This window comes from Thunnus thynnus, chromosome 6 (genome assembly GCF_963924715.1).
Source record: "Thunnus thynnus chromosome 6, fThuThy2.1, whole genome shotgun sequence".
Taxonomy (NCBI): domain Eukaryota; kingdom Metazoa; phylum Chordata; class Actinopteri; order Scombriformes; family Scombridae; genus Thunnus; species Thunnus thynnus.
The window spans coordinates 2,132,730-2,153,476 of record NC_089522.1 but is presented as its reverse complement, the minus strand read 5'-3'; the positions used below and the strand labels follow the sequence as shown (position 1 = coordinate 2,153,476).

Sequence of the window (20,747 nt, the reverse complement as noted above, 5' to 3'; positions counted from 1 at the left end):
CGTGTGTTTGTTTCTGTCTTTATTATTACGCCACTTAAACCCTAAATTTGACTCCCTAAACATGCTCAAAAACTCACCAAATTTGGCACGCACATTAGGTCTGGTGAAAAATTTGATAAAATGTAAAAGTGAACCCCCAAAGTGCCAAAATGTGCTCTCTAGCACCACCTATGTAACTAAAATGGCTGCCACGGTGGGTAGGAATGTCGTAGAGAGATCAAACCAAAACTGAGTTATTCGTCTCATCAAGACCTACCAATCATACACTGACATCCCTGACCTAAATCCAACAGGAAGTCCACAATTAGCCTTTTCCTCAATTTTGGCTCCCGAACAAACACTATCTCCTCCGAGAGTGTTAATGGTATTGGCTTCAACCTTTAATAGATGACTTATGACACTGTGCTGAAAAAAAAAATGTTAAAAACTTTGTAATAACTTGAATGGTTTGGATGTTATAAGCCCACAAACTTGCAGTGCCACATCACACCTTACAATGTAAAACAATGGGAAGGCAATCTATAGGCATGAACTTTGTGTCAAACAGAGGCTTCGGACGTCTAAACTATAAGTCTGACCACTTTCAAACCTGTATCAATGGATTCGCCACGAAATGTACTACCAAAAAATATGATTTTTAATGTAAGATTTGGCCAAAGTAATGGGATTTATAAGGATATTTCAAAAGAAGCGTACTCAACCATTTTCCTCTCCAACTGCTCCTGGTCATGTGACCCCCTCAGTGCTGTGACACATTTCGCAATACACACTCATGATAAAATCATAGGAGGAGCAAGAAAACACTTTAAAGCTCACACTCTTATATCGCAAAAACAGTAAAAGATAGAAAAAACATAAATTCAAGATTTTTAGGTCAAAGTCTCGTGACTCATTTAAGGCTCAAATGAAGTCTGTATATAAAACTATGTGGAAGCAGTAAATGTTCAAAAAGGTGTGGGTTCGCTCACACTCTCCATTTAAATATATGAGTATTTTTCTGTGTCCAGCTGCAGTTACTTATTGTCTCTACACACCTGACAGTACACATGTCAATCAAACTTTTAAAATAAAAGCACACCACACTTGTAAGAAATATCCTTCATTTTTAAAAAGCGAAATGATCTGATCCCAACAGGCCAGAGTGCGAGGTCCCAAACAAACGCTGCTTGCAGCATTAATTATGTATGTATTTTGTGTAGTACCCCCTTTTTTCTCTAATATATATATTCTCTTCTGCTTTTCTCCATTATTTTTGATATGTATGTCATTATGAGGAAATCCATGTAGTTTGTACTCTGGATTTACTCATCCTCTGTAGTATTAGAGATGGGATAGCCTTATTGTGCATTTTGCACATTGGCATTAATTGTATCTCATTATTATGGAAATGAGCCTTATGGTAACGTGTATTTATATCTATTTTGCAAGGCAGAATTATAGTCATTGTTGCCTGTGGTTTACCTTTTTAAATGCATTTGTATTGGAAAGAAATTCTGTGTGTGAACCTGTTGGATCTTCAGCACCAGACTATTTAAAGACACACCTGATGGCAATCAAGTACAGAGCGAATCTGATGAAGCAATGTGCAAAATGCGTAGTTTGCTCCTTTTGTTTTTTAATGTAACCCGTTAATAAAATAGTGTCAATCCTAATATCCCGGTGTGCACTGGAATGCTTATCTGATTCAAAGGATTATTCAGTTAGCATATCTGAGAGATGCATTTCTGGCAATTTATATTCCAACTGCTGTAACTGACCCCAAACACTCAAACATCCCAGTGAGATGTGATGATATTTATGAGAGGCTCTTGTAATGCAACTTGGGCTGATCGAATGTCATGTTGTCATTTAGCCAGCCCGTATCAAAACTTCACTTTTAACCCGCAAGATAATTGAACTATTGTTTGACTGATAGGGTACATAATGTGTAAAGGTGAAAAACAGGCCTCCATCATTATACTGGAATAGCAAGATAAAGGTAGAAAACACATTTATTTACTGTATGTAGTATCAGTACAATCACTGTAGCAGAGATGACAAAAGCCATCTGATCCTGTAAAAGAAGAAATCTGGTGATGTGAAGGTAATATCATTTCCATGTGTTATAATTACACACAGATGTGGTCTAATGGCTAGTGGTTAAGAAGTCAGATCTAATAAGATGAGCTGCAGGAGTTACGATGGGACACTGGCATGCCGCCTTGAGCAAGCCCCTTACTCCTTCTCAATATCTCACCCTCTTGCTTTATCTTCTCTTCTCTAGTTTTAATTCAAAGCAGTTCCACTGCAGCCTGCCCTTCCTGCTGCTACAAACTGCTCCTGATAAGTCTCTTGAAACGTTCATCTCTTACAAGATCGGTCTGATCTTCATTTTCATCTCCTGCAGTTTGGTTCCCATCACAATACCACTCAAACCATAAGTAGAACAGTTGTGATAATACTGATGACCTGCTTTCACATTCAGCACATAAATTCAGTGAGGATATACATGTCACTTGCAATTTAATATATAGTTAAGCATACATTAGATTTATGGCTGATTACTTAATTTGTTCAGTTAACTGTTAAAAAATGGGAATGTTGGTGCCAAAACTATTCACATTCCTGGTACATTTGTTTTGAATCTTCAAGTTTTGGCATACACCAGAGTGAAAGCTGGCTCAAGGCTAAAAGTGAAATTTTAGATCACTTAGATGAATTCATAGTGAGAAAATAAGTAGAGTAGCCTGACATAATATTTTCAATACTTTCATATAACATTTATTGCAGTATTGATATTGTGACAAACAATGCATAGCTTTCAATGACAACAAGTTTAGCCTCTTTATTTTACAAAATGCTGCAAAGTACTATCACTCAGCATGATATATGCTAAAGTGTTAGGATAGAACAACAAGTCCCTCAGGGGAGTTTTACATCACAGTCCTCAAGATGTGATCAGACTGAACACAAAGCAAATGCTTGCTGTAGCTAGCAGGCAACATATACGCCAACTGCATGTGTGCTGAGTATCTCTGTGATTGCCTCTAGTAAGTCTTTGTGGGTTTATGAAGTGGAGTCATTAAAACCTGGAGGTGTGGACATTTTTCAGTCAAGTTGAACCCTTTCCAACTCGACAGACTGCATTTCATCATGGACACATTTTCACCTCATTTCAGACTGCCCAGCTCAAAATTCGCATGTATTCTCATTTAGTTGCATCTTTTCATTGACTTTTATACGCAATCACTAACATTTCTTAAATTATCAATAATTATCTTTATCAAAAATTCAAGACACTCATCAGCCGCACATTTCTCCATTCTCTGTTGAAGAGCGGCTGAGATTGACACTAATGAGAATTGCCAGTCCACCTCAAAGGTCAGTCCACCTTAAGCCTGGTCAGGTTAGAGTAATGCGTAGTTGCGCAGCTGCTGAATGTATATAGGGGAAACACTGCTAAATATGTAAAGTTCTCCACAAACTTTAGTGGCTCATCATTTATTCAAACTGGTGCTGGAGGTATTGTATTAATATACATCTCCTGAGTTTGGAGGTGTACATGTTTAGACCTGTTTGCTTGGCAATTATGTCAAGCTTGTTTGTTTTTTGTATATTGTGGTTTTTGACAATACACTGGTGAATTACTTAGAGATCATACCCGTGCCAAGGATGCACAATCATACCACAATCACACCAAAATGTTTTACATATTGTGTTTTAAATTAGCAAATTCTGTCTCAGTTAAGTCTCATAATATGATACACAACTACTCTTTTCTCTTTTTTTTTTTCCTTCCTATATTTTTTCACCCCCCCCCCCCCCCCTCCTTTCTCCCTCTCCCTCTCTCCTTTCAGCTTGTCAGCCACACTCACTTGTCCTGAGGTGTGGAAGGCAGCTGAGGTCATTAGGGGAAATGACTCTTGTGTTGCATATCAGCTCTGATAATAAAACTGTCACAAGGGGGGACAGCGTGATGACTGCAGTGCTGCAGTGATTAGAGAGAACATGCTTTCTGTCTGACTCCCTTGCTGCCCTTCTCAACTGCTCTACTGTCTCCTTTGTGCATTTGATTTTCTTCTTTGGTTATATGATCATTTTAATAATGCTAAATGAGAAATATAACCTTTGGATATCTGACTTGCTAATCTAAACTATATTAGTTGTAACTTGTTTAATTTGTCAATAAATGTGAGGCACAAAGCCAGGAAGCTTCAAAGAACAGGTCAATCAATAATTTCATGTCTTCCAGGAATATCGGAAAAAGCTTGCATATGCTAATTCCAAATATAGCAGCCATCAGTCTGTTGGTGTTCCTCACTGGCTGGCAGATATACCATACAGTTGTACATCTTTGTGTTGGTTTATGAAGCTCTGTATGATCCCTACCTCAGTAGTATTCCCAACCTCCCGCAGCACCGCTAGGTTCCTTCGGTCCTCTCATCATCCATCAAATTTTGTTGTTGCAACCCCTAAACCATGGAAACACCAGTCAAAAAATATTTCAGTTCAACAAATCTATTAGACATTTACAAACACTAGTTAAAGCTGCATTATTATTATTATTATCTCTTTATTTTACTGGACTGTAAAAACAAAACAATGAACTAAAAGTGTGATCATTCTCTTGCTTGTCACTATGAGCAACACTTTTCACATAGTAATTTAGTTCAATACTATTTTAACTGTTATTTTGGGGGCACATAATGCCTTAATTTAGCTGGCAGTAAAGAGATGACAGAAAATGAGGTGTTGGGAAATGATATGCAACAAATGTCCCCAGCCCAGATGTGATCCAGGTATGTTGTGGTTCATGGTTGGTGCCTTAACGCCTTAGGCCACTAGGTGCCTCGATCAATGTTAATGTAAAATTTTAATGAAGCTTTAAAGCAAGACAATAATTGAAAGAAGTAAAATAACATATTCATTCTACAAATAAAAAGTTGAATTCATAAGCAAAAACAATCTGGCTAATATTAGCAAACTTTATATAGATATTGCTGTGTTAACTAAAGATGGGCAGACACTGTAAAGGATTAAGACCGATTTTTATGTACCAGCCTGGCAGTGCAGATATTTCATCATAACCTTTAGTTTATCCCTTATCCATGATATTCACCAACACTATTCTAATGTCATCTAATGTCATCTATCCAACTAAAAATCCTGTTTTAGTTTTTATTACACATTTAATTGAAGAATATTAGTGTGTTATGAAAGAGATCCCCACACTGGGTATCAAACTTGAGTCTCCTAGGTCATACAAGACTGCGCTGTCTACTGAGCTAAAACTTTGGTCATTCCAATTGCGCAGACAGACCTGTAGGTATTTATACACCCATAACACAGAGACAGCACAGAGTGTAACGTGTAAAGAAGAACTTCAAAGGCAATTATTGCTTTGCACTTTTCATTTATTGCCTATTTTTTACAACCTAACTTTGTGGAAAGGAGAACGGGAACAACAGGTTATGGAGAGTCCCTTGAGAGCACTTTGCACTTGTCAGTAGCTCAGGTTTATCTCTGGAGAACACCCCCAACTCCAGGAGTGATGTCTAAATAAGGAAATGTGCATCATGTAGCAGGTGGATGTGACTCCCCTCGTTGAGACCTGCTGATAGGAGACAGACTGAGATAGCGATGTAACTGACATGCACACTGGTATGACATGGGTTTTTTCTTCCTGAAAACAAATAATTTTTGAAATATTTGTACGAAATAAATGTTCGTAAAAAACCCACTATTTGCGCTTTGCCCAATAACGTATTTGGATTCAGGCCCACCCCTATTACAGGCATGTATGGATAAGCTGTGATCATCTGGAGCTTATGGGAAATGGTGTTCAGTAAAAGCTGCTTGAGAAGAACCATCAAATAAACCATGTCTCTCTTTTTAAAAAAAAAATAACCTTACTTATCTAGACATGTGGAGTAAACACAGCATACTGTTGAGTAGGGTTAATTTCCAAGTGATTTTGATTTTTGACGTCTGGAATAGAACCCAGATGGTGTAGTTTCATGTGGGCTCTCTATATAATCATGCTGTAAAGATCAGATTTATTTCAGTAACCTCTCATTAAAAAAAAAAAAGTGTTCCAACAGTGCATCCTAACAGGTCAACAGGATGGGACCATTCAAAAAAAACCTCCACACTGGGAAATGCAGTTTTCATTTCCAGTGTTTGTAGAGGCACTTAGTATCCCAACAGCACTGGTCTCTTGTTCATGCTGCAATCTGTCATCCTGTAACATTACAAAATGACACATATTTATGGTTTGAGAATTACTTTAAGACTAAGAGGGCAGACAAAGCAGGTTTCCACTGCTTTCTCCACTATACAAAGTAACAAAAATCAATATTTTGTAACATTTAGTAATGCACTGGGTGGTCATCAGTCACTGGTAAACACATCACATAAACAGGGTGAAAAATACAGTATACATGTTCTCATTCCTTAAGTAATCAGACCTATAGTGAACACAAATAAAACAATTTTGACTAGATTGGTAATCAGAAAACAAATAAAATCTAAACTTGGAAGTGTACACCTTAGTGTTATTTGTTCCAGTAAAAAACTGTGGTGATGTGGTATCAGAGCAGTCCAATCAGCTGTAGCGTCCAATCACAGATTAACAATAAAGGGGTGTTGGTTTGATAAAAGAAGGATGAAGGATGGTCTCTCGTATCCTCACTCAAGCCTCCTTCAGGCAGCCTCCTCGCTCCTCCAAACAGTAATTAGGGAATTGAGACATCCTTCATGATGGAAAACCAGAATCATTCCATGGTCACCCGAGGAGTGAGGAGTGTGGAGATATGAAAATAAGGAAATGAGATGTACCCAATGCGTAGAGAGACAGGAGGCAGTAGAAAGCAGAAAGAGAGGTATGACAGGCAGCAAAGATCCGTGGCCAGTGTTGAACTATGATTGTTGTGGTTATGCATTTTAACAAGTAGGCTACTGGGGCACCCATCAAATCCTGTTTCTGAGGTCAAAAATCAACTGTCTCAAAGCTCAATTTGTCAATTAAAGCAGCATAAATGAGTTGAATTTGGGGCCACTGGACCCACTGGACCAAGATTAGCTCCAGAGTGATTGACACCAGCAAGAACAAGGGGTACAGAAAGTGAAAATGGATTCATATGAGCGTGATGTTAACATTTTCTGATTTGTTTTCATTCAGTAGCATTTTGTTTAGTTGTTGTGTACGTTAAAATAGGCACATAATTGTTTTTAATAATTAATGGAGGAGGGGCAAACCTGTCTTGCTCACCTTGTCCAGTTAGTAATCCAGCCTAAAGACACTGGTAAGACTGACCCTTGATTAATATCACTTTTTGGTCACTTTCACTCCCGTCCCTTGAAGCACAACACGACAACAGATCCATTGTAAAGGTGTAACCATGGCTCTGTCTCTTATATATTTATCCAGAGCTCCTGCTTCACCGCATTGTGTGTGTGTACAATATTAGTTTTAATGGCACATGAGTAATGAGAAATCTCATTTCCTTTTCATAACCACTCAAACAAGCAGATAATTATTCACAGGTGGATTGTAGGGAGTGTTGTTCATGCAGTCATCAAGTTGTTGTGGAGAAACTAAAAATGGCTTCCCTGCGACTCATTGGCCTCAAATGAGCACTTCACCTTTATAAATGCAGGGTATTTGTGAGTGTGAGCAGCCGTGCTGTTCATGTAGATGCAGGGTTACTTTCTGTTCTTTGTGTGTTGTTGCGCTGCATTAATGATGGTGGGGGTCCTCGCAGCCTGAGGTAATGCCATTGATATCTGTCAGGACGCAGTGGGAGGCCAATGGTGGGGGAAGGGGGAGCTAAAGAGGTTTTAATGACATTGTAAGCAGCTCTTTGCATCTGTGTGAGTACTATGTCTTGGAGGTATATGTAGAGTTACAAACTGGAACATGTTTTTATGTTGTTTTGTTGCTTTGGGATAGTGCTTTTGGAATGGAAAATAACAACTTAAACTGATTTCAGTCTACTGATCCCAGCCTGTCACTGCCTACATCATTCTATATTGCCATTGTTATTTTACTATAATGAACATAAAATAGAGGTTTTTATTAAGTGGCACAGTTATTTAGTGTCACACTTCTATAAAGTTGGGGGACTTTCCAAAGTCAAATGAGATATCCTTACTTTCAGTCCCTGGTATGGGAAAAGCTCCAAAAACACTGGATCCTACACTTCCCATAATGCAACTCAGTAGTGTTACTGTAGTGTTTTTGTTAGACCCCCCTCAAAATATAAAGCTGTTTTCACAAGCTGAGTAGTACTAATCATGGCAAGTAAATTGATCTGTCTGTGAAAATAATAGAGTTCTCCTTTCTCCTAGAGTCTGTAATCTGTAAAAAGACATTTCCTGGAAAGAACTGATTGAAGTGATTGATACTAATTATAAAGGGAATAGAGTCTTTTAGTTATAGTTCAGCAGGTCAGCTGAACATGAGATATGTCTGCAGGTAAGTGTACAATTCATCATATGTGAAGAGCAAAGTTTCTAATATGAATAACATAAGTATTTACTTTAAATGCAGCATTTCTTTCAATTACATTCTATTTTCCCTATAATGAGTATCAAATTACATCTAGTCTTTTCAGGAATCTTCTTGGAAATTATTTGGAAATTACTCAGCTATTGTGGACATATAAAATAAAGTTTTGTCAAGTTGTCCTAATTTCTTGAAACTGACTCTTGACTGAACATCTAAGGGCCAGTACTATTTAGTTTGACAATAATTAGAATTCTTATATTGATTCAATAGGATTACCTGCTTTTGTCCTTATTATATTTACAGCTAAATTGTTTAATTTGTCTAATATAAAAACACAATTAAAAACACACTGACCTCGGCTCAAACATGTAACACATATGAAACTAATTAAATGTCACAAAGCAAAGTGTGAAATGAATAAAGGGCATCTTATTCCCAGTGCAGTGTACAGTATTAGACTATTTCTGAGGTACAGTAAGAAGTACAGTAAATGTCAACAACCTACTACCCATGAATCAGTAACCAAGAGCATTAGTAGCTAACAAGGACTTCACTTTTAGTGACAGCCAAAAAAGTACTCCCAAACATTTCCTTGGTTTATTTAGGTGACAGATGATAAAAATAGCATGAACTAATGCTAAATATATGCAGCACCATCCTTGCTGTGTGAAAATAGCCTTATCTGTGTAAAGGTGCCACTAGAGTGGGCACATTTACATGTGTATGCTGGTCTTTCCACTGCTGGTGGGAAGCGGAAGGCATGATGTAATGGTGTGGGAGTCTGGGATCAGTCTAGGACAGGAATAGACAGCAGGGCTGATGAACACCATGAAGGTTAAAATGTTGTCTGCTGCAACTTTAGCCACTAGCAAGGTGGACAATATCTGCTGATATCCAAACCGTCACTGAGGTTACCAGCTGTGTACAGGCTGTAAATACATCTTTGAAATGATGACATGACTTTTAAGGATTAATACATTTTGTTGTAGTGAAGATGTTCATAACATTATCAATAAATATACTATACAGTTGTACAAGAACATTAAAGATTAATGTTTTTCAGCTCATGTGTCATTCTGGACTGGAAGTTTTTTTCTGCTCAGCACCAAACAGCAGACAGACAAAGTTAGCTGGTGACCATAGTAGAGCAGTGGTGCATTTAGCAGCTAAAGAGATATAGAGATTTTTTTCTCAGGAGTTAGTGGAGACCAAACCACAGCTAAAAGGAAAGTAAATATTGGACTTCACCAGCGGTGGAAAGTAACTAAGTACATTTACTCAAATAATGTACTTAAGTACAATTTTGAGGTACTTGTACTTTACTTGAGTATTTCTATTTGATGCTACTTTATACTACCACTCCACTACATTTCAGAGGGAAATATTGTACTTTCCGCTCCACTGTGCTTATTTGACAGCTTTAATTACTTTTCAGATGAAGATTTGACACAATGGATAATATAACAAGCTTTTAAAATACAACACATTGTTAAGGATGAAACCAGTGGTTTACAACCTTTTTGGCTTTTGACATCTTACAAAAAGCAGTGTGTAGTTGGTGTCACATTTCAGATCAATCAATCAATCAATCAATCAATCAATCAATTTTTATTTATATAGCGCCAAATCACAACAAAAGTCATCTCAGGGCACATTTCACACAGAGCAGGTCGAGACTGTACTGTACAGAGACCCAACAATTCCCCCATGAGCAAGCACTTGGTGACAGCGGTAAGGAAAAACTCCCCTTTAATGGGTAGAAACCTCAAGCAGAACCTGGCTCTTGGTGGGCGGCCATCTGCTTTGACCGGTTGGGTTGAGAGAGAGAAAGAAAGAGGGAAGTGGGGGGGTGGACAGAATAACAACAATCATAACAACTACGACAACAGCAGCAGCCAGGGAAGGATGCCAACAGGACTGCGAAGGACTGCGAAGGCTCGGCCCGGAACCCAGGTTTTCCTGCGAGATGAGAAAGCACAAAAAAAAAACTCCGGGGAAGAAGTAAAGTTAGTGGCATGCATTGATGTTACATGAATGCATACAGATGGAGAGGAGGAGCAGGAGAGAGGAGCTCAGTGCATCATGGGAAGTCCCCCAGCAGTCTAGGCCTATAGCAGCATAACTAAGGGCTGATCCAAGGTGAGCCTCTTACAGTGTCCATATAGGCACCTGACTGTTGTTTTAAGACATACTTGAAAAATTGTGAACCTACCCTGTAAAGTCTCTCTGTGTTCAGCTCCCAGTACTTTTGCAACTTCTAACTGAATCTATGTGGTTTGAAGTTTAGTTTCTGTGCTGTGTTCCTGTTTGTACTTTCAAATATCTGCCTTATTTTACTGTTTCCTGATCACTTTAAGCCGTATTGGATATGGATGTATAAGGTAACAGAGTAGTGTTCATATGGGCACCTGACTGCTGTTTTAAGACACACCAAATTGTGAACCTATCCTTTAACTCCTAGGCCACCAGAGCGCCTTTGCAGCTTTAAAACAGGTGAAATGAGACCACAAAGAGGAAACAACGAAACATTTCTCTTGGTTAGGTCTAGGTGCGGTGTATTTACTTCATGTTTTACTTTTGTGATAAAACCATGATGAAGCCGACTGTGGTGTGGTTGTCTCTTCTCACCAACACGTGTCTCCCCTGAACCAGAGTCAGGAGGTGTTGGAAAACCAAGAGCACTGCTGGAAGTTCGAGAGGAGGTTGATGTGTCAGTTTTCCCCTGAAGGCCACAAACCACCTAGCGCTGTAACCAGGCAGGTGCCCCCCCCCCCCCCCCCCACACCGCTATGTAGGACGTCACTCGACCCAGCAGTGTCCCCATCGACAGTGTCACCTCCTGCCTGGACTTTTTACTGTTATTTTTGGATTCTTTGTGTATTTTGTTCTCTTGAGTTTTCAGTGTTGCATTTATGTTGCCTGGTTTTGGTTTTTTCTGTTTCCCTTGTGTGTTTCTCCTTTGTTTATGTGCACCTCCTCTCACCTGCCCTGCATCACCCTGGTTAGCCCAGCCCTGCTCCTAGTGTCTTCCGCAGTTTATCTGCCCCCAGTCTGCCCGTGTGTTGTGTCACCTGTTGTCTGTTTACTTTAGTTCCTGTTTTATTTTGAAATATTTTCTCCTTGAGTCTTTTCACCTTTACTTCCTGTGTTTGATTACCTCATGTGTTTCATCTGTGTCTCGTTTCCCTCACCTGTGTTTAGTTTCTTTCGTGCTGTGTATGGTCTGAGTTTTTTCCTGTGTTTTTTCCTGTGTTCATGGTCTTTGTTCCTGGTCCCAGTGTCTCTTGTGATTTTTGAGTTCTTTCATTAAATATTCAGCATCGTATCCAACCTGCCTGCCATTTCTGCATTTGGGTCCACCTGCTCCACTCATCCACCACCCTGACAGATAGATGTTGTGGGGACCCCCAATAATACAGATCCTTCTGCACTGATGGGGGAATGTTCACCATGCGGCACTTATGCCTCTTGGGATCCAAGCACAGGCCAGCAAACCACCTTTGCAGGAGCCCCAGTGGGTACAGTGGATGGCCCGCCACCATGAGCCCCAACATCTGCATGACAGACAAAGATGTCACAGCTGCTCCTTGTTGCAGTCCAAGGACTGTCTGCTGCAAGGCTGTCTGTCTGGATTCTAACAGAATGGCTAACCGAGTAGAGCACAACTCCCAGATACTCCATCTGGGCCTGGCCGTGACAATGAGGTCATCTAAGTAGAACAAGACCCCATGCTCTGGTCACGCAGTGGTTGCAGTGCCATGCCCACACACTTGCTGGATGTGTGGGGAGCCAGGGAGTTGCCAAACAGTAGCCTCGTCTGCCAGATACCAGATCTGCTCCCCTGTGTTGCTATGTTGGGCAGGATGTGTTTCTTTCTACCACATCACGCCTAACATAGCACTCATGAATGGGCTCAGTTCTGAGCTTTTTCTGGCTAGCACAGCCTGCATGAATGAGGCTGCCCGCTGTCTGCTTTCCTAACTGAGGGAAGAGAGGCAGAGATGTCAGCTGAGTGAGTGCTTCCTTGGATGAAACAGGCTGGGCCGCTATCATCACAGCATCATGGATGGCTGGAGAGATGGAAGAGGGAAAGTGGAGTGTTTTGCTCTTTGGTGGAAAATGTCATTTGTTTCTTCTAAAATATTTTCAACACACAGTGAGTTTTTCAACCTGGCATGGGCCGCTCTACACATGAGGGCCATTGCTGTGGTGTTTCCTTCAAGGTGGTCTGGGAAGAAGCTAATGTGGCGGGGGCTGGCGGTGCTCTGCCCTGACTGCACACTCTCCTCTTCACCGCAGTGTTGCAGCGCTGCACCTCGTCTCCTCTTGGGTTAGAAGAAGGGGCAAGTGGCAGGTGGTTGCTCAGCTGTGCCTTCTCCTCTTCCAGCCCCTTAAAGTGCTGAGTGACAAGGAAATGGACCTGAAAAGCCTGTCCGGAGGTACAAGAGTTTCCAGAAAGTCTTCTCTATCCTTTCTCTGCAGGGCAGTATGTACCAGCCACACATGACAAGAGCCCACTGTAGCAAGCAACATCACACACCCTGCAGCAGTAGCAACGTCCCAGACTGGCCGAGAACACTGGCCCAGAAAATCGTCTACCAGTGTATTAGCCGCAGCAATGCCCAACACTCACAGGTTATCAGCTACCTGTGGGCCCAGCCAGAATATTTTCTTGTAATATTCCAGCGTGTTCCTATCCTGCACCAGCGGAGGCTGCGGCTTCCTGCTGACTGACCAGCCAGCTGAGTGAGGAATCAGGAGGGCTGCGAGGGCCTCTTCTGGGGGGGCACATCGGGACAGCCTGTCTCTGTGTGGCCCTGCACTCTCAGGAAGGAAATTAGTCCCACGACTGGTGACAGGGAGAGGTGGGTTGAGCCGGATGAGCCAGGCTGTAAAGGCCTTCACATGGCCGGCTAACCAGTTTGGGTGGGACAGTCGGTAGCAGTGAGAGCCCTATACACTCCACTGCTATGGCCATAACCTTCCAGAAATCAGGGTGAACTAAAGTCGGAGGTGGATTTCTGAAGGTCCGTGATGTTGCAGACACAGACGGGAGGAAATTAATAATGTAAACTAGACTCAGTGGTCACACAGCTGATTGGTCTTTAGTTGATTTTTTAATTTGGCCTTGAATGTATTGATAGAACTACCGTCCTTCATATCATCAAGTAGGGCATTCCACTGAGTTGTGGCTTTCACAGAGAAAGCTGACTGTCCAAATGCAGTGTGAAGAAATGGTATGGTACAATCTTGTATAGAGGACATTCTGGAGGATCTAATAGAACTTACTGAGCAAGTGTACACAAAGTCGCATAGTGGAGAAGGGGCCAAACCATTTCAAATTTTATAAACTAGGCACAAATCTGAGAATAATCTAAAATTGTCAAAGCTCAGTAAATTGTATTTCACCAGTACCCTACAGTGATATAAATGCATTGGCTTTTTGTCCAGAGTTTTTAGAGTTTGTTTGTATAAAGACTCAAGAGGTTTTATGGCTGTTTCTCCAGCCTGCCCCCAACATGTGCTGCAATAAGACATATGGGAAAGAATCATAGTGTAAGGCAGTAGCCTAAATAAGCCACTGGGTGTCATTGTTGCGTTGTGTATGTCCCTGAAAATTTAGCAATTATCGCTGTTTGTCCCTTGCGGGACACCATAGTATGATAATTCATTCCGTGCGGGACACCATTTTCTTTAAAGTTTACTTTCACTACTTCGTAAAGTAAGCAGTGTTAATGGCAGCCTACATCATCCTAAATATCTGGGCTAAAAACACCCATCCAGTCGATATCTTCAGTTATTGTGTTTATTAAGATGTTAACTTAGACCTAGGTGTGAGTTTGTTTTTGTATGTTAATACTGGCCGTAATGTTGACTAGCTTGCTGTGTACAAGAACACCTATTCAGTGGAAATAGTGCAGGATGAAGAATTAGCTTTTCATTTATTGTCTGCTATCAGTCTTGTTATGTCATTTAATTTATTTTTACTCTAAATCATATGTTAAGGGTGCCTTATTTAATTTAATCATGAAGTAATTTGTTATTTTTTATTTATTTTGTTATTATTTTTCTGAGTTACATTATTATTTCGTACTATTTATTTTGCCACAAGGACATATTTTCTAAAAAAAGTTTACTTTCACTACTTCGTAAGGTCATGGAGTCAGCAGCCAGTATGGCGGACCAGTAACAGAGATGAAAGCTGTCATTGTGAGTCAATAAAGTGTCACCAGGTCTCATCCACAATCCAGAACCCCTGTGTTGTATGCCTCCTTCTCTCCACACATCACCCCATCTCAAACCGATAAACACAACGCAGAGTCCCAGGGTGTGTCGAGAGGCTTCAGCACGTTTGGGTGACATCTTTGGTGCCATGACCCGGATTGTGGTGCTCTGAGACTGAAGAGATACAGAGACTGATGGCAGCATCCCCAACAGGGTGTGTCGAGAGGCTTTGGCATGTTCGTGTTACAAGAGCATGCATAAAAATCTTGGCTGTGACCAAAGAGAGACAGTTTTTAATAAGTCTAAAATTTGCTAAGATGTACTTTATAGTTTTAACTGTTTTTTTTTTTTTTTTAACATGTTTCTTAAAGTTCAAATTTGGATCCAGTGTCACACCAAGATATTTAAAATCAGTAACTAATCAGTAACTGTCAATTTTTTCACCTTTGATTAAAATATCAGCCTTAGGAAGTTGTACCATACTTTTAGAGGAGAACATACCTTTTGTCTTATTTACATTTAGACTAAGACATGATTGATCAAGCCAATGTGTGATCCTTACCAGTGCAATTGTTAGCTTAGCAGCAGCTAACTCAGCTGTTTTTGCATGTGTGTACACAATGGTGTCATCTGCATACATTTGTACTTCTACATCATGATACTGTTGAGGGAGATCATTAATATATAGGCTAAATAATAGGGGACCTAACACTGACCCTTGTGGAACACCCACTCTGCACTTCATGTTACTGGACAGTGTGTCACCAACTTTAACACATTGTATCCTATTAGATAAATACGAAGACCTCCATGCCAGTGCTCTAGATGAGAAGTTAAATTTAGGGAGTTTCGATATTAAAACATCATGATTGACTGTATCGAATGCTTTGCGCAGATCTAAAAATACAGCACCAACTACTCCTCCTTTGTCAAGTCTTGATTTAAGTTGCTCTATTAAGTGCAAGGTAGTAGTTTCAGTGGAATGATTAGCTCTAAAGCCAAATTGCATACAATGTAGACCAAAATTGCTTGTATTAAGAAATGTTTTCAGTTGTTTAATGCCAACCTTCTCAGCAACCTTCAAGAGTACTGGCAGTATACTTATTGGTCTGTAGTTACTGGCTTCAAGGCGGCCTCCAAATTTAAAGGCATGACAATGGCACATTTCCAGTCGGAGCTGTGTTTAAAAGACAAGTTAATTAAATGAGCAATAAAGGGAGTTAAAATATCTTTGTGATTTGATAAACATGGTGTCAAATTGGAAAGCATCTCTACTTTTGGAGCTTTTTAAGGAGCTGATGATTTTGTTTACTTATTACTCAGTCTCTGCCAACTCGAAAGCCTGGCCTGTAGCATCTATAGGAACAATATCCAGTTTCCTTTTCGTAAATTGTTTTCCTAACTCCTATACAGACAGAAAAAAATGATTAAAGACAGAAGCAACAGTAAGATGATCCTCAATTAAAATCTCCTAAAAATTTTGGGTCCCTCCTTGTGAGATTATCAATGTTTTTCCAGATCAATTTACTGTTGCCTGTTGCCTCATTCAATATATTGAGATAAAAACAAGATTGTGCTTCTCTTAGTTCTTGGATAACTTTGTTCCTTAAACCTTTATAAATCAGGTCCTGTACATATCTTCAGATCGAGACTCTTATCAAACATGCGCAAAAACTGCGCCAAAATTGCACAGTACATTCAAAATGGCCGATTTCCTGTTGGACTTGGGACATCACCCCAAGAGGCCTTTTTGTGCATCTGAACATGATACATATGCCTACCAAATTTCGTTCATCTACATCAAATTTAAGGGCCTGAGCACCTAGCGGTGCGAAGGCCCTAATAATTCCTTCAGTTACAAGAGGGCCTGCGCACCGTTCAGTGCTCGGGCCCTTATAATACATAGCTTGCTTTGCTTACATTGCTTTGCAGCTCTCACACAATAAATGCTTGTGACTGTTGTACGCTGATATGCTGATGTAAAATGTTGTCAATACATGTTCAAAGATCATGGGTCTCCCCTTAATATCTTTTGCCATCACAAGCAACACACTCTTCACAAGACTAATAAAAACCTTCTTGACCCCACACAAAATTGTTCCAGTCCTTCAAATGTTTTCCCTCTGGCTAGCATGTGTGTTGCCCCAGTTTTAAGTGAAACAGGAAAAGGGCAACCTTCATACCTGGTGGCCATTTGTCATTTCAACTCTGCCCCCTCCTCTCGGGGAATCTTCCCCACTTTCTACAGCTGAATGCTGTGTCCAGCACTCTCTTAATGTATAATATACACTTTGCTGTAGCACTTATACTTGTTATTATGTACTTTACTATTATGCACTTTATACTTTATGGTTTTTTGTATTCTAACTATATATTGTGTCATTCTATCCTATGTGTTTTGTTAAGATGTGTGCTCTGCTGCATATACTTTTAAATGGCCCATCTTGGGATGAATAAAGTTCTTTGAATTGAATTGAAAAAAAAAATTAAAAGATCACTTGGCTTTAGTGCAGCATTTATGGAATTTGAATAGTTTGTGCTGTGTGTAATGACAGAATATACAATGGAAATAAACTTACTATAACTAAGTTATAAAAGCTATGGGAGTGAACAGGCCTCAGTTCATACTAACTCATAAACTATACATGTCATCATAACAAGCTTATGTACAGTTGATCGCTGTAAAACTATGAGTGTTTTAAAGTATGAGTGGAGTGTAGCTGAGTTATAATGGATGGATGGGTTTAGATTTAAAAACTGAGTAACGCATTGCATATTCAGCAAAGCAAGTTTATTTCTAAGGCACCTTTCAGTAACAAAGTAATTCAAAGAGCTTTACATAAAACAAAGGTATTTAGAAGTTAAAGTTATCCATTTAAAAAAAAGTTTGTACACTTTTCTACAAAGGTTTCTACACAATTTGACATATTAATCATTTTGGTAGCATAACACATATAGTGGAGTAATGTACCAAGTTTATTTTTTATCTTTAAAAATTCTGCATTTTTTTGTAAAATGATGTAAATTCATTTAAAATCAGAATCAGAATTCACAGGAGCTTCATGTATGCTATATAATGGTAAGTCATTTTCAACAAAAGCTCCAGTCCATTTCAGCCAATCATACACAGAAGTGTTCAAATACAAGACCATAAAGGTTTTTCATTTGAAGATGGTCACATTTTGGAGAGTGACAGGGAGCTTGAAAATTTATCACAGTTTTATTTTTTCATGCTTCACATTCACTCTCTCTCTCTGTTACTTGAATCCATACATAAGTCAAGTTCTGTGTTTTGTTGCATTTTGCACATTGTTATTCATGTTCATAAACAATACTTAAGACTTGACATTGACTTCTTTGCTTCTCTATGGCAACATTGTTGATGTTTTACAAAGTTAATGCTTACATTAAAGGTTTAATTAAGGATACATTCTGCCACACTATCCCTGCCAACACTTGTCATTTTTGCAACTAAATTCTTGCTAACAGATGGTGAAAATACTACTAAACTCCTAGCTGAAAGTGAAAGATTGTTTGTTTTTGATATTTCACTGCTCCCAGTCTTCTACACTTAAAAAAGATTAGCAAAAGTACCTCAGTAAACTTTATTTATACTCTACGTTTAAGGCATACTCTTCATGAACACACAAAGTAAACAGAATACAAAAAACATACAAAATGTAGATAGGAATATAAAAATATAAATACATACAGTACGTACAAATACTATATACCACAAGAAAACCACCTCACTGTGAAAAGTTAAATTGTTAGATCACCCTTAATGTCAGATGAAATGCCATTTTGAAATTAATCTACCATATATATTAACCAATAGAGGTTTTCCAACTCAAATGATTCATAATTTGCTAATTTATTTATTTCATTTATTTATTACTTTCATTTTCAAGGATTACTCCAAAACAGAGCAACAGGCAAACGAGTCAAAAAGGGAGCAGGCAGGATAGGAAAAGTCCAAAAAGGCAGGGCAAGGAGTCATGACAGTTAGGCAGAACAGAAGGAAAAATTGCTTAATGGCTGAAATTCAAAAGAAGACATGGCAGAGAATGAATGGGAACATATGGCAGCATGTTGCTGCCACCATTTAAGAAAAATGTGCTCAATTTATCAAGTATCTCCTTATAACAAGAAAAAGTTTCTCATATAACAAGAAAATGTTTTTCCTTATTATAAAATTTGTTATTATGATGAAGTTTTCTTATAATAGTAGGTGCTGTTGCTGTGACAAACCAAAGTAAAACAGACCAAGCACGGGATTTTTAATAACAGATATTTGATTTTAGAATAAATTCATCTTTTACCCCAAACAACCAAAGAGTGAAAAGCAGTTAAAACGGCGTTTTGCTGTGCTTGTGTCAGTCTGTGTATTTTTAGCAGTTCCTCATTAACAGTGAGTGAAAACTAGGGAGCACACAGTAATGATCTCCCCTGGAATATTACCATCCTGTGTCTACCTATCTGTCATTATTCATAACATGGTCCAGGTCCAGTTGTAGTTTTAACTGATATCATAATGGATAAGCACATAAAGAGTAGCAACTTACTGCATAACTTATATAACTATAACTTATATAATATAACGTATAACGTAATATGACGTGAAAATGTCATGTTATAATGTAAAGTTTTTCCCGTAAAAATACTTTCTCAGTTTCTTGATATAACAAGAATGTTTTCTCATCATATCAAGAAACTGAGCAAGTATTTTTTGTCAATGTAGCAGAAATATGCTGCTGCAGGAATGGGCCGGTATAAATGCAGCAGGGTGAATGTGATACAGTGGATACAGGTGTGCAGAGGGCGGGGAAAGGTCAGGTAATGGCAGGAAAGGGGAAACTGAAAGAGGGTGTGGCAGGATCTAGAATGACAGGAGAGTTAGTGCATGGCAAGTCAGAAGGTAAACAGAAAATGAAAAATGGATTACGACTCAGCTGATGTTGTGACACAGACATTACAATGTTACCAATCTCCTCATCTCACTCTTGCTAATAAAACATATAAGTATTTCCCAAAACGTTGGATTCCTTTAAGGCAATTTCCAGATTGATTTCAGTTTTTTGAAGGTCGTAACTTGACATGTCAAGTGATTACATTATCCAGCAGCTATTAAACTATCTACTACAAACTAATCTCCATAAATCTGACAAGTTAATAAAAGTTCCTGTGCTGACTGAAGTCCTGAGCAGCTGCATCTGCATCTGTTGACATGTGGTGGTTGGAGCCAGGCAGCAGGTCAGGTTTGTGCCCACCACTACTCCCACGCTCACTGGGTAGAGGGCTCTCATCTCCTCCCTGCAGCCCCCCGATCATGGAGCCCAGGGTACCATAGCTGCTGCCATAGGGCTCCATCTGAGCTGCCACACTGAGGCCAGGCTTGTCTGGCTGAGGTTGCAGTGGAGTTTGATTCAGCACTGAGGAGGGAAGGGAGACTGGAGTGGTGGCGTTCTCACTGAGGCTCTGCACTGTCACTGATGACTGGCACAGAGGTAGGTATGTAAGGTAAAACAGTGACATATAGTTCCAAAAAGTCTGTGGTCTAAGACTTTTGGACCCTACTGTATAAATAATTAAATTAAATCAGTGTATCTACAATTTTATATTATGAGTCTATGAAACACAAAGATTGAATGTATACAAGCTATATTTTGCTGGTGGCAAACTTCTTTAGAGACTGACCAAAAACCATGTTCACAATTCAAGTTATCCTAGAGGCAAATTTGGATGGCAAGGTACAGTCCCCAGTCAATGAAAAAATAAATGGGAACAGCAATAGCATTCAGCATCTTAGAAGAAGCTAACCTGTAGCTAGCACCGATCCATCAGCATCTTCTGAAATTCTTACATTTCAGTCACTGATCAGCTCATAACATTTGTTACAGGAAGATTGTTGAAATTAAAGACAATCCTCTTATCAATTTATAAGATTGGAAAAATATATGAGTATGACAAAACATAATTTACTCCTAGTAATTTGCTTACTAGTAGTTTATCCCATATCTTTTGTTACATTGCA

At 39.3% G+C, this 20,747-nt stretch overlaps 1 protein-coding gene across 2 annotated transcripts in view; it reads right to left on the bottom strand.

Moving 5' to 3' along the window:
* Positions 1–17,621: 17,621 nt before the first annotated feature.
* LOC137183980 (uncharacterized) overlaps positions 17,622–20,747 on the bottom strand; it is a 29,931-nt gene continuing 26,805 nt past the window's right edge. Inside the window, exon 8 of one of the 2 annotated variants that reach the window (XM_067591242.1) lies at positions 17,622–20,209. In XM_067591242.1, the coding sequence (XP_067447343.1) occupies positions 19,883–20,209 (327 nt within the window). In that variant the 3' untranslated portion in view covers positions 17,622–19,882. The remainder of the gene's footprint in view (positions 20,210–20,747) is intronic. The other variant, XM_067591243.1, reaches the window with a different exon arrangement.